Source organism: Taudactylus pleione, unplaced genomic scaffold (assembly GCF_031769625.1).
Source record: "Taudactylus pleione unplaced genomic scaffold, aTauple2 ptg001377l, whole genome shotgun sequence".
NCBI classification, from domain to species: domain Eukaryota; kingdom Metazoa; phylum Chordata; class Amphibia; order Anura; family Myobatrachidae; genus Taudactylus; species Taudactylus pleione.
In genome coordinates, this window is record NW_028285777.1 from 35,517 (window position 1) to 47,734 (window position 12,218).

Here is a 12,218-nt window from a genome sequence, read left to right on the forward strand (position 1 = left end):
TGTGTAGTGTAATATAGAGGTATATAGACCTGTGAGTAGTGTAATATAGAGGTATATAGACCTGTGTCCTGTGTGTAGTGTAATATATAGGTATATAGTCCTGTGTCCTTGTGTAGTGTAATATAGAGCTATATAGACCTCTGTCCTGTGTGTAGTATAATATAGAGGTATATAGTCCTGTGTCCTGTGTGTAGTGTAATATAGAGGTATATAGACCTGTGTGTAGTGTAATATAGAGGTATATAGACCTGTGTGTAGTATTATATAGAGGTATATAGACCTGTGTCCTTGTGTAGTGTAATATAGAGGTATATAGACCTCTGTCCCGTGTGTAGTGTAATATAGAGGTATATAGATCTGTGTGTAGTGTAATATAGAGCTATATAGACCTGTGCCCTGTGTGTAGTGTAATATAGAGGTATATAGACCTGTGTCCTTGTGTTGTGTAATATAGAGGTATATAGAACTCTGTCCTGTGTGTAGTGTAATATAGAGGTATATAGACCTCTGTCCTGTGTGTAGTGTAATATAGAGGTATATAGACCTGTGTGTAGTGTAATATAGAGGTATATAGACCTGTGTGTAGTGTAATATAGAGGTATATAGTCCTGTGTCCTTGTGTAGTGTAATATAGAGCTATATAGACCTCTGTCCTGTGTGTAGTGTAATATAGAGGTATATAGACCTGTGTCCTGTGCGTAGTGTAATATAGAGGTATATAGACCTGTGTCCTTTGTGTAGTATAATATAGAGGTATATAGACCTGTGTGTAGTGTAATACAGAGGTATATAGACCTGTGTCCTGTGTGTAGTGTAATATAGAGGTATATAGACCTGTGTCCTTGTGTAGTGTAATATAGAGGTATATAGACCTCTGTCCTGTGTGTAGTGTAATATAGAGGTATATAGACCTGTGTCCTTGTGTAGTATTATATAGAGGTATATAGACCTGTGTCCTGTGTGTAGTGTAATATAGAGGTATATAGACCTCTGTCCTGTGTGTAGTGTAATATAGAGGTATATATGTGTGTGTCCTGTGTGTAGTGTAATATAGACATATATAGACCTCTGTCCTGTGTGTAGTGTAATATAGACTTATATAGACCTGTGAGTAGTGTAATATAGAGGTATATAGACCTGTGTCCTGTGTGTAGTGTAATATATAGGTATATAGTCCTGTGTCCTTGTGTAGTGTAATATACAGCTATATAGACCTCTGTCCTGTGTGTAGTATAATATAGAGGTATATAGTCCTGTGTCCTGTGTGTAGTGTAATATAGAGGTATATAGACCTGTGTCCTTGTGTAGTGTAATATAGAGGTATATAGACCTCTGTCCCGTGTGTAGTGTAATATAGAGGTATGTGTGTAGTGTAATATAGAGGTATATAGACCTGTGTGTAGTGTAATATAGAGCTATATAGACCTGTGCCCTGTGTGTAGTGTAATATAGAGGTATATAGACCTGTGTCCTTGTGTTGTGTAATATAGAGGTATATAGAACTCTGTCCTGTGTGTAGTGTAATATAGAGGTATATAGACCTCTGTCCTGTGTGTAGTGTAATATAGAGGTATATAGACCTGTGTGTAGTGTAATATAGAGGTATATAGACCTGTGTGTAGTGTAATATAGAGGTATATAGTCCTGTGTCCTTGTGTAGTGTAATATAGAGGTATATAGACCTGTGTCCTGTGCGTAGTGTAATATAGAGGTATATAGACCTGTGTCCTTTGTGTAGTATAATATAGAGGTATATAGACCTGTGTCCTTGTGTAGTGTAATATAGAGGTATATAGACCTGTGTCCTTGTGTAGTGTAATATAGAGGTATATAGACCTCTGTCCTGTGTGTAGTGTAATATAGAGGTATATAGACCTGTGTCCTTGTGTAGTATTATATAGAGGTATATAGACCTGTGTCCTTGTGTAGTGTAATATAGAGGTATATAGACCTCTGTCCTGTGTGTAGTATAATATAGAGGCATATAGACCTGTGTGTAGTGTAATATAGAGGTATATATACCAGTGTCCTTGTGTAGTGTAATATAGAGGTATATAGACCTGTGTCCTTTGTGTAGTGTAATATAGAGGTATAGACCTGTGTTTAGTGTAATATAGAGGTATATATACATGTGTGTAGTGTAATATAGAGGTATATAGACCTGTGTCCTGTGTGTAGTGTAATATAGAGGTATATAGACCAGTGTCCTGTGTGTAGTGTAATATAGAGGTATACAGACTTGTGTCCTTTGTGTAGTGTAATATAGAGGTATATAGACCTGTGTAGTGTAATATAGAGGTATATAGACCTCTGTCCTGTGTATAATGTAATATAGAGGTATGTGGACTTGTGTCCTTTGTGTAGTGTAATATAGAGGTATATAGACCTGTGTCCTTTGTGTAGTATAATATAGAGGTATATAGACTTGTGTCCTGTGTATAGTGTAATTTAGAGGTATGTCCTGTGTAGTATAATATAGAGGTATTTAGACCTGTGTCCTTTGTGTAGTGTAATATAGAGGTATATAGACCTGTGTCCTTTGTGTACTATAATATAGAGATATATAGACCTGTGTCGTTGTTTAGTATAATATAGTGGTATATAGACCTGTGTGTAGTGTAATATAGAGGTATATAGACCTGTGTCCTGTGTAGTATAATATAGAGAGGTCACACATTGCTGATGTAAGTACGGACCATTGGAATTACACACTGTGAACCTGATCATTTTCCCTGGGTGCTGCGTCAGGTAATTAGCCCATTATTGTATAGTGTGTACCAGCTTTATGGTGTGCATACACGGTACAATAAAAATGCACGATATGAACGATAACGATATTGTTCATATTATTTTCGTTCAGATCTTTAATTTTTTGGTGCCATCCAACCCACAAACGACCAGCGATGCGCGGGCACGTATGAACGATAATGACCAGGTTACTTAAGGACACGCGATCGTTGATTGTGGGTCACTGTCCCGTCGTTGGTGGGTTGGTGGTGCGCTGGATGAACGATATCGATCATCCAGCACTTCGGGAAGGTGCAGAACGATCAGTCAGCGATAACGTTGATCGCTGACTCATCGTTCCGTGTGTACGCACCATTAGACTGAATATTACATTGTAGCCTTGTTTTTGTCTATACTTTGTTGCAAGTTTTACTCTGGACTTAGGCCCTCATTCAGAGCCGCTCGTTAGCGGCAGTACGCTCGTTCCGAGCGATGTTTGCACATCTGCGCATGCGTACGGTTTTTAGTACGCATGCGCGAACCAGTCAGTGCGGTCAAAAATCGTTTGTACGCTATATAGCGAGTGCCTGCTATTTTGAGTGACAGAATGAGGCGTATGTGGGTGGTAACAGGGGAAGGTGCTTGAAAATGGGGAGTGGAGATCCGAACGCAGGCGTGCTTAAAGGTCAAAACGGGCGTATTATGGGTGTGCATAATTAATTCAGCAGCGTCATTGACCACGTCACTGGGTTATTTTATAGCCAGAACTGCTCGCAAATTTGTGGTAGCAAACACCAACCACAAGAATAGCGAGCAGTTCATACGCTGGTCGATGTACTCGATTAATCTAATAAATAGCGGACATGACGTAGGATGCGAGCGGCCAGGGGGCGTTTTTAACAAATAAACGAGCGTATGTTTTGCTCGCTCGTTCAGACTTAGAGGCGTGAACAAACTACAATTTGCGAACGGATCATTTGAATAGCCACCCCTTGTTTTTGAACGAACGACCGCAAATAGCGAACGGCTCTGAATCAGGCCCTTAGTCTGCAGTAAGACATTTCCCTCTCGTTCTCAGACAGTTACCCCAAGATGAGTAGGCGCCCCAACATTGATGCCCAGCTGGGGCCCCCGGTAGACCTGGCATTCAAATGCATCAATTCCATGGAAGGTAATGGAGCTATTTACTCTGGTAAAGTGTCATTTCTCATTCCCAAGTACTGCCTGCCAACTATGGGGGTGCAAATGGCACAAAGCAGCACAGATTGTATTTGTATATAAAGAGTATAGTACCAGGTGATTGTCCTGATTGTCCTGCTGAGGCTTCTCTTACAGTAAATATAGCAGTAACGTGTCCCCTGGTTATGGCGTATATAAGTAATGACTGGGTGTAAGTGTGATTACTGCTAGTGAGCAGTAACGTGTCCCCTGGTTATGGCGTATATAAGTAATGAGCTGGGTGTAAGTGTGATTACTGCTAGTGAGCAGTAACGTGTCCCCTGTTTATGGCGTATATAAGTAATGAGCTGGGTGTAAGTGTGATTACAGCTAGTGAGCAGTAACGTGTCCCCTGGTTATGGCGTATATAAGTAGTGAGCTGGGTGTAAGTGTGATTACTGCTAGTGAGCAGTAACGTGTCCCCTGGTTATGGCGTATATAAGTAATGAGCTGGGTGTAAGTGTGATTACTGCTAGTGAGCAGTAACGTGTCCCCTGGTTATGGCATATATAAGTAATGAGCTGGGTGTAAGTGTGATTACAGCTAGTGAGCAGTAACGTGTCCCCTGGTTATGGCGTATATAAGTAGTGAGCTGGGTGTAAGTGTGATTACTGCTAGTGAGCAGTAACGTGTCCCCTGGTTATGGCGTATATAAGGAATGAGCTGGGTGTAGGTGTGATTACTGCTAGTGAGCAGTAATGTGTCCCCTGGTTATGGCGTATATAAGTAATGAGCTGGGTGTAAGTGTGATTACAGCTAGTGAGCAGTAACGTGTCCCCTGGTTATGGCGTATATAAGTAGTGAGCTGGGTGTAAGTGTGATTACTGCTAGTGAGCAGTAACGTGTCCCCTGGTTATGGCGTATATAAGTAATGAGCTGGGTGTAAGTGTGATTACTGCTAGTGAGCAGTAACGTGTCCCCTGGTTATGGCGTATATAAGTAATGACTGGGTGTAAGTGTGATTACTGCTAGTGAGCAGTAACGTGTCCCCTGGTTATGGCGTATATAAGTAATGAGCTGGGTGTAAGTGTGATTACTGCTAGTGAGCAGTAACGTGTCCCCTGGTTATGGCGTATATAAGTAATGAGCTGGGTGTAAGTGTGATTACAGCTAGTGAGCAGTAACGTGTCCCCTGGTTATGGCGTATATAAGTAGTGAGCTGGGTGTAAGTGTGATTACTGCTAGTGAGCAGTAACGTGTCCCCTGGTTATGGCGTATATAAGTAATGAGCTGGGTGTAAGTGTGATTACTGCTAGTGAGCAGTAACGTGTCCCCTGGTTATGGCGTATATAAGTAATGAGCTGGGTGTAAGTGTGATTACAGCTAGTGAGCAGTAACGTGTCCCCTGGTTATGGCGTATATAAGTAGTGAGCTGGGTGTAAGTGTGATTACTGCTAGTGAGCAGTAACGTGTCCCCTGGTTATGGCGTATATAAGTAATGAGCTGGGTGTAGGTGTGATTACTGCTAGTGAGCAGTAACGTGTCCCCTGGTTATGGCGTATATAAGGAATGAGCTGGGTGTAGGTGTGATTACTGCTAGTGAGCAGTAACGTGTCCCCTGGTTATGGCGTATATAAGGAATGAGCTGGGTGTAGGTGTGATTACTGCTAGTGAGCAGTAATGTGTCCCCTGGTTATGGCGTATATAAGTAATGAGCTGGGTGTAAGTGTGATTACAGCTAGTGAGCAGTAACGTGTCCCCTGGTTATGGCGTATATAAGTAGTGAGCTGGGTGTAAGTGTGATTACTGCTAGTGAGCAGTAACGTGTCCCCTGGTTATGGCGTATATAAGTAATGAGCTGGGTGTAAGTGTGATTACTGCTAGTGAGCAGTAACGTGTCCCCTGGTTATGGCGTATATAAGTAATGAGCTGGGTGTAAGTGTGATTACTGCTAGTGAGCAATAACGTGTCCCTGGTTATGGCGTATATAAGTAATGAGCTGGGTGTAAGTGTGATTACTGCTAGTGAGCAGTAACGTGTCCCCTGGTTATGGCGTATATAAGTAGTGAGCTGGGTGTAAGTGTGATTACTGCTAGTGAGCAGTAACGTGTCCCCTGGTTATGGCGTATATAAGTAATGAGCTGGGTGTAAGTGTGATTACTGCTAGTGAGCAGTAACGTGTCCCCTGGTTATGGCGTATATAAGTAATGAGCTGGGTGTAAGTGTGATTACTGCTAGTGAGCAGTAACGTGTCCCCTGGTTATGGCGTATATAAGTAATGAGCTGGGTGTAAGTGTGATTACTGCTAGTGAGCAGTAACGTGTCCCCTGGTTATGGCGTATATAAGTAATGAGCTGGGTGTAAGTGTGATTACTGCTAGTGAGCAGTAACGTGTCCCCTGGTTATGGCGTATATAAGGAATGAGCTGGGTGTAAGTGTGATTACAGCTAGTGAGCAGTAACGTGTCCACTGGTTATGGCGTATATAAGTAATGAGCTGGGTGTAAGTGTGATTTCTGCTAGTGAGCAGTAACGTGTCCCCTGGTTATGGCGTATATAAGGAATGAGCTGGGTGTAAGTGTGATTACTGCTAGTGAGCAGTAACGTGTCCCCTGGTTATGGCGTATATAAGTAATGAGCTGGGTGTAGGTGTGATTACTGCTAGTGAGCAGTAACGTGTCCCCTGGTTATGGCGTATATAAGTAATGAGCTGGGTGTAAGTGTGATTACTGCTAGTGAGCAGTAACGTGTCCCCTGGTTATGGCGTATATAAGTAATGAGCTGGGTGTAAGTGTGATTACAGCTAGTGAGCAGTAACGTGTCCCTGGTTATGGCGTGTATAAGTAATGAGCTGGGTGTAAGTGTGATTACTGCTAGTGAGCAGTAACGTGTCCCCTGGTTATGGTGTATATAAGGAATGAGCTGGGTGTAAGTGTGATTACTGCTAGTGAGCAGTAACGTGTCCCCTGGTTATGGCGTATATAAGTAATGAGCTGGGTGTAAGTGTGATTACAGCTAGTGAGCAGTAACGTGTCCCCTGGTTATGGCGTATATAAGGAATGAGCTGGGTGTAAGTGTGATTACTGCTAGTGAGCAGTAACGTGTCCCCCGGTTATAGCGTATATAAGTAATGAGCTGGGTGTAAGTGTGATTACAGCTAGTGAGCAGTAACGTGTCCCCCGGTTATAGCGTATATAAGTAATGAGCTGGGTGTAAGTGTGATTACTGCTAGTGAGCAGTAACGTGTCCCCTGGTTATAGCGTATATAAGTAGTGAGCTGGGTGTAAGTGTGATTACTGCTAGTGAGCAGTATAGTATCCCCTGGTTATGGCGTATATAAGTAGTGAGCTGGGTGTAAGTGTGATTACTGCTAGTGAGCAGTAATGTGTCCCTGGTTATGGCGTATATAAGGAATGAGCTGGGTGTAAGTGTGATTACTGCTAGTGAGCAGTAACGTGTCCCCTGGTTATGGCGTATATAAGTAATGAGCTGGGTGTAAGTGTGATTACTGCTAGTGAGCAGTAACGTGTCCCCTGGTTATGGCGTATATAAGGAATGAGCTGGGTGTAAGTGTGATTACTGCTAGTGAGCAGTAACGTGTCCCCTGGTTATGGCGTATATAAGGAATGAGCTGGGTGTAAGTGTGATTACTGCTAGTGAGCAGTAACGTGTCCCCTGGTTATGGCGTATATAAGTAATGAGCTGGGTGTAAGTGTGATTACTGCTAGTGAGCAGTAACGTGTCCCCTGGTTATGGCGTATTTAAGTAATGAGCTGGGTGTAAGTGTTATTACTGCTAGTGAGCAGTAACGTGTCCCCTGGTTATGGCGTATATAAGTAATGAGCTGGGTGTAGGTGTGATTACCGCTAGTGAGCAGTAACGTGTCCCCTGGTTATGGCGTATATAAGTAATGAGCTGGGTGTAGATGTGATTACCGCTAGTGAGCAGTAACGTGTCCCCTGGTTATGGCGTATATAAGGAATGAGCTGGGTGTAGGTGTGATTACCGCTAGTGAGCAGTAACGTGTCCCTGGTTATGGCGTATATAAGGAATGAGCTGGGTGTAGGTGTGATTACTGCTAGTGAGCAGTAACGTGTCCCCTGGTTATGGCGTATATAAGGAATGAGCTGGGTGTAAGTGTGATTACCGCTAGTGAGCAGTAACGTGTCCCCTGGTTATGGCGTATATAAGGAATGAGCTGGGTGTAGGTGTGATTACAGCTAGTGAGCAGTAACGTGTCCCCTGGTTATGGCGTATATAAGTAATGAGCTGGGTGTAGGTGTGATTACTGCTAGTGAGCAGTAACGTGTCCCCTGGTTATGGCGTATATAAGGAATGAGCTGGGTGTAAGTGTGATTACCGCTAGTGAGCAGTAACATGTCCCCTGGTTATGGCGTATATAAGGAATGAGCTGGGTGTAAGTGTGATTACCGCTAGTGAGCAGTAACGTGTCCCCTGGTTATGGCGTATTTAAGTAATGAGCTGGGTGTAAGTGTGATTACCGCTAGTGAGCAGTAACGTGTCCCCTGGTTATGGCGTATATAAGGAATGAGCTGGGTGTAAGTGTGATTACCGCTAGTGAGCAGTAACGTGTCCCCTGGTTATGGCGTATATAAGGAATGAGCTGGGTGTAGGTGTGATTACTGCTAGTGAGCAGTAACGTGTCCCCTGGTTATGGCGTATATAAGGAAAGAGCTGGGTGTAGGTGTGATTACTGCTAGTGACCAGTAACGTGTCCCCTGGTTATGGCGTATATAAGGAATGAGCTGGGTGTAAGTGTGATTACTGCTAGTGAGCAGTAACGTGTCCCCTGGTTATGGCGTATATAAGGAATGAGCTGGGTGTAGGTGTGATTACTGCTAGTGAGCAGTAACGTGTCCCCTGGTTATGGCGTGTATAAGGAATGAGCTGGGTGTAAGTGTGATTACTGCTAGTGAGCAGTAACGTGTCCCCTGGTTATGGCGTGTATAAGTAATGAGCTGGGTGTAAGTGTGATTACTGCTAGTGAGCAGTAACGTGTCCCCTGGTTATGGCGTATATAAGTAATGAGCTGGGTGTAAGTGTGATTACTGCTAGTGAGCAGTAACGTGTCCCCTGGTTATGGCGTATATAAGGAATGAGCTGGGTGTAAGTGTGATTACTGCTAGTGAGCAGTAACGTGTCCCCTGGTTATGGCGTATATAAGGAATGAGCTGGGTGTAAGTGTGATTACTGCTAGTGAGCAGTAACGTGTCCCCTGGTTATGGCGTATATAAGTAATGAGCTGGGTGTAAGTGTGATTACTGCTAGTGAGCAGTAACGTGTCCCCTGGTTATGGCGTATATAAGTAATGAGCTGGGTGTAGGTGTGATTACTGCTAGTGAGCAGTAACGTGTCCCCTGGTTATAGCGTATATAAGTAATGAGCTGGGTGTAAGTGTGATTACTGCTAGTGAGCAGTAACGTGTCCCCTGGTTATGGCGTATATAAGTAATGAGCTGGGTGTAAGTGTGATTACTGCTAGTGAGCAGTAACGTGTCCCCTGGTTATGGCGTATATAAGGAATGAGCTGGGTGTAAGTGTGATTACTGCTAGTGACCAGTAACGTGTCCCCTGGTTATGGCGTATATAAGGAATGAGCTGGGTGTAAGTGTGATTACTGCTAGTGAGCAGTAACGTGTCCCCTGGTTATGGCGTATATAAGTAATGACCTGGGTGTAAGTGTGATTACTGCTAGTGACCAGTAACGTGTCCCCTGGTTATGGCGTATATAAGGAATGAGCTGGGTGTAAGTGTGATTACTGCTAGTGACCAGTAACGTGTCCCCTGGTTATGGCGTATATAAGGAATGAGCTGGGTGTAAGTGTGATTACTGCTAGTGAGCAGTAACGTGTCCCCTGGTTATGGCGTATATAAGGAATGAGCTGGGTGTAGGTGTGATTACTGCTAGTGAGCAGTAACGTGTCCCCTGGTTATGGCGTGTATAAGGAATGAGCTGGGTGTAAGTGTGATTACTGCTAGTGAGCAGTAACGTGTCCCCTGGTTATGGCGTGTATAAGTAATGAGCTGGGTGTAAGTGTGATTACTGCTAGTGAGCAGTAACGTGTCCCCTGGTTATGGCGTATATAAGTAATGAGCTGGGTGTAAGTGTGATTACTGCTAGTGAGCAGTAACGTGTCCCCTGGTTATGGCGTATATAAGTAATGAGCTGGGTGTAAGTGTGATTACTGCTAGTGAGCAGTAACGTGTCCCCTGGTTATGGCGTATATAAGGAATGAGCTGGGTGTAAGTGTGATTACTGCTAGTGAGCAGTAACGTGTCCCCTGGTTATGGCGTATATAAGGAATGAGCTGGGTGTAAGTGTGATTACTGCTAGTGAGCAGTAACGTGTCCCCTGGTTATGGCGTATATAAGTAATGAGCTGGGTGTAAGTGTGATTACTGCTAGTGAGCAGTAACGTGTCCCCTGGTTATGGCGTATATAAGTAATGAGCTGGGTGTAAGTGTGATTACTACTAGTGAGCAGTAACGTGTCCCCTGGTTATGGCGTATATAAGTAGTGAGCTGGGTGTAAGTGTGATTACTGCTAGTGAGCAGTAACGTGTCCCCTGGTTATGGCGTATATAAGTAATGAGCTGGGTGTAAGTGTGATTACTGCTAGTGAGCAGTAACGTGTCCCCTGGTTATGGCGTATATAAGGAATGAGCTGGGTGTAAGTGTGATTACTGCTAGTGAGCAGTAACGTGTCCCCTGGTTATGGCGTATATAAGGAATGAGCTGGGTGTAAGTGTGATTACTGCTAGTGAGCAGTAACGTGTCCCCTGGTTATGGCGTATATAAGTAGTGAGCTGGGTGTAAGTGTGATTACTGCTATTGAGCAGTAACGTGTCCCCTGGTTATGGGGTATATAAGTAATGAGCTGGGTGTAATTGTGATCACTGCTAGTGAGCAGTAACGTATCCCCTGGTTATGGCGTATATAAGGAATGAGCTGGGTGTAAGTGTGATTACTGCTAGTGAGCAGTAACGTGTCCCCTGGTTATGGCGTATATAAGGAATGAGCTGGGTGTGAGTGTGATTACTGCTAGTGAGCAGTAACGTGTCCCCTGGTTATGGCGTATATAAGGAATGAGCTGGGTGTAAGTGTGATTACAGCTAGTGAGCAGTAACGTGTCCCCTGGTTATGGCGTGTATAAGGAATGAGCTGGGTGTAAGTGTGATTACTGCTAGTGAGCAGTAACGTGTCCCCTGGTTATGGCGTGTATAAGGAATGAGCTGGGTGTAAGTGTGATTACTGCTAGTGAGCAGTAACGTGTCCCCTGGTTATGGCGTATATAAGTAATGAGCTGGGTGTAAGTGTGATTACTGCTAGTGAGCAGTAACGTGTCCCCTGGTTATGGCGTATATAAGTAATGAGCTGGGTGTAAGTGTGATTACTGCTAGTGAGCAGTAACGTGTCTCCTGGTTATGGCGTATATAAGGAATGAGGTGGGTGTAAGTATGATTACTGCTAGTGAGCAGTAACGTATCCCCTGGTTATGGCGTATATAAGTAATGACTGGGTGTAAGTGTGATTACTGCTAGTGAGCAGTAACGTGTCCCCTGGTTATGGCGTATATAAGTAATGAGCTGGGTGTAAGTGTGATTACTGCTAGTGAGCAGTAACGTGTCCCCTGGTTATGGCGTGTATAAGTAATGACTGGGTGTAAGTGTGATTACTGCTAGTGAGCAGTAACGTGTCCCCTGGTTATGGCGTATATAAGTAATGAGCTGGGTGTAAGTGTGATTACTGCTAGTGAGCAGTAACGTGTCCCCTGGTTATGGCGTATATAAGGAATGAGCTGGGTGTAAGTGTGATTACTGCTAGTGAGCAGTAACGTGTCCCCTGGTTATGGCGTATATAAGGAATGAGCTGGGTGTAGGTGTGATTACTGCTAGTGAGCAGTAACGTGTCCCCTGGTTATGGCGTATATAAGTAGTGAGCTGGGTGTAAGTGTGATTACTGCTAGTGAGCAGTAACGTGTCCCCTGGTTATGGCGTATATAAGTAATGAGCTGGGTGTAAGTGTGATTACTGCTAGTGAGCAGTAACGTGTCCCCTGGTTATGGCGTATATAAGGAATGAGCTGGGTGTAAGTGTGATTACTGCTAGTGAGCAGTAACGTGTCCCCTGGTTATGGCGTATATAAGGAATGAGCTGGGTGTAAGTGTGATTACTGCTAGTGAGCAGTAACGTGTCCCCTGGTTATGGCGTATATAAGGAATGAGCTGGGTGTAAGTGTGATTACTGCTAGTGAGCAGTAACGTGTCCCCTGGTTATGGCGTATATAAGTAGTGAGCTGGGTGTAAGTGTGATTAC

General features: G+C 43.8%; 1 protein-coding gene across 2 annotated transcripts in view; it reads left to right on the plus strand.

Moving 5' to 3' along the window:
• LRRC51 (leucine rich repeat containing 51) overlaps positions 1–12,218 on the plus strand; it is a 46,488-nt gene that overhangs the window by 6,576 nt on the left and 27,694 nt on the right. The window contains exon 2 of one of the 2 annotated variants that reach the window (XM_088463443.1): positions 3,806–3,898. The exons of the other annotated variant lie outside the window; for it this stretch is intronic. Coding sequence (XP_088319569.1) covers positions 3,806–3,898 — 93 coding nt within the window. The remainder of the gene's footprint in view (positions 1–3,805; positions 3,899–12,218) is intronic. 2 annotated transcript variants of the gene reach the window in all.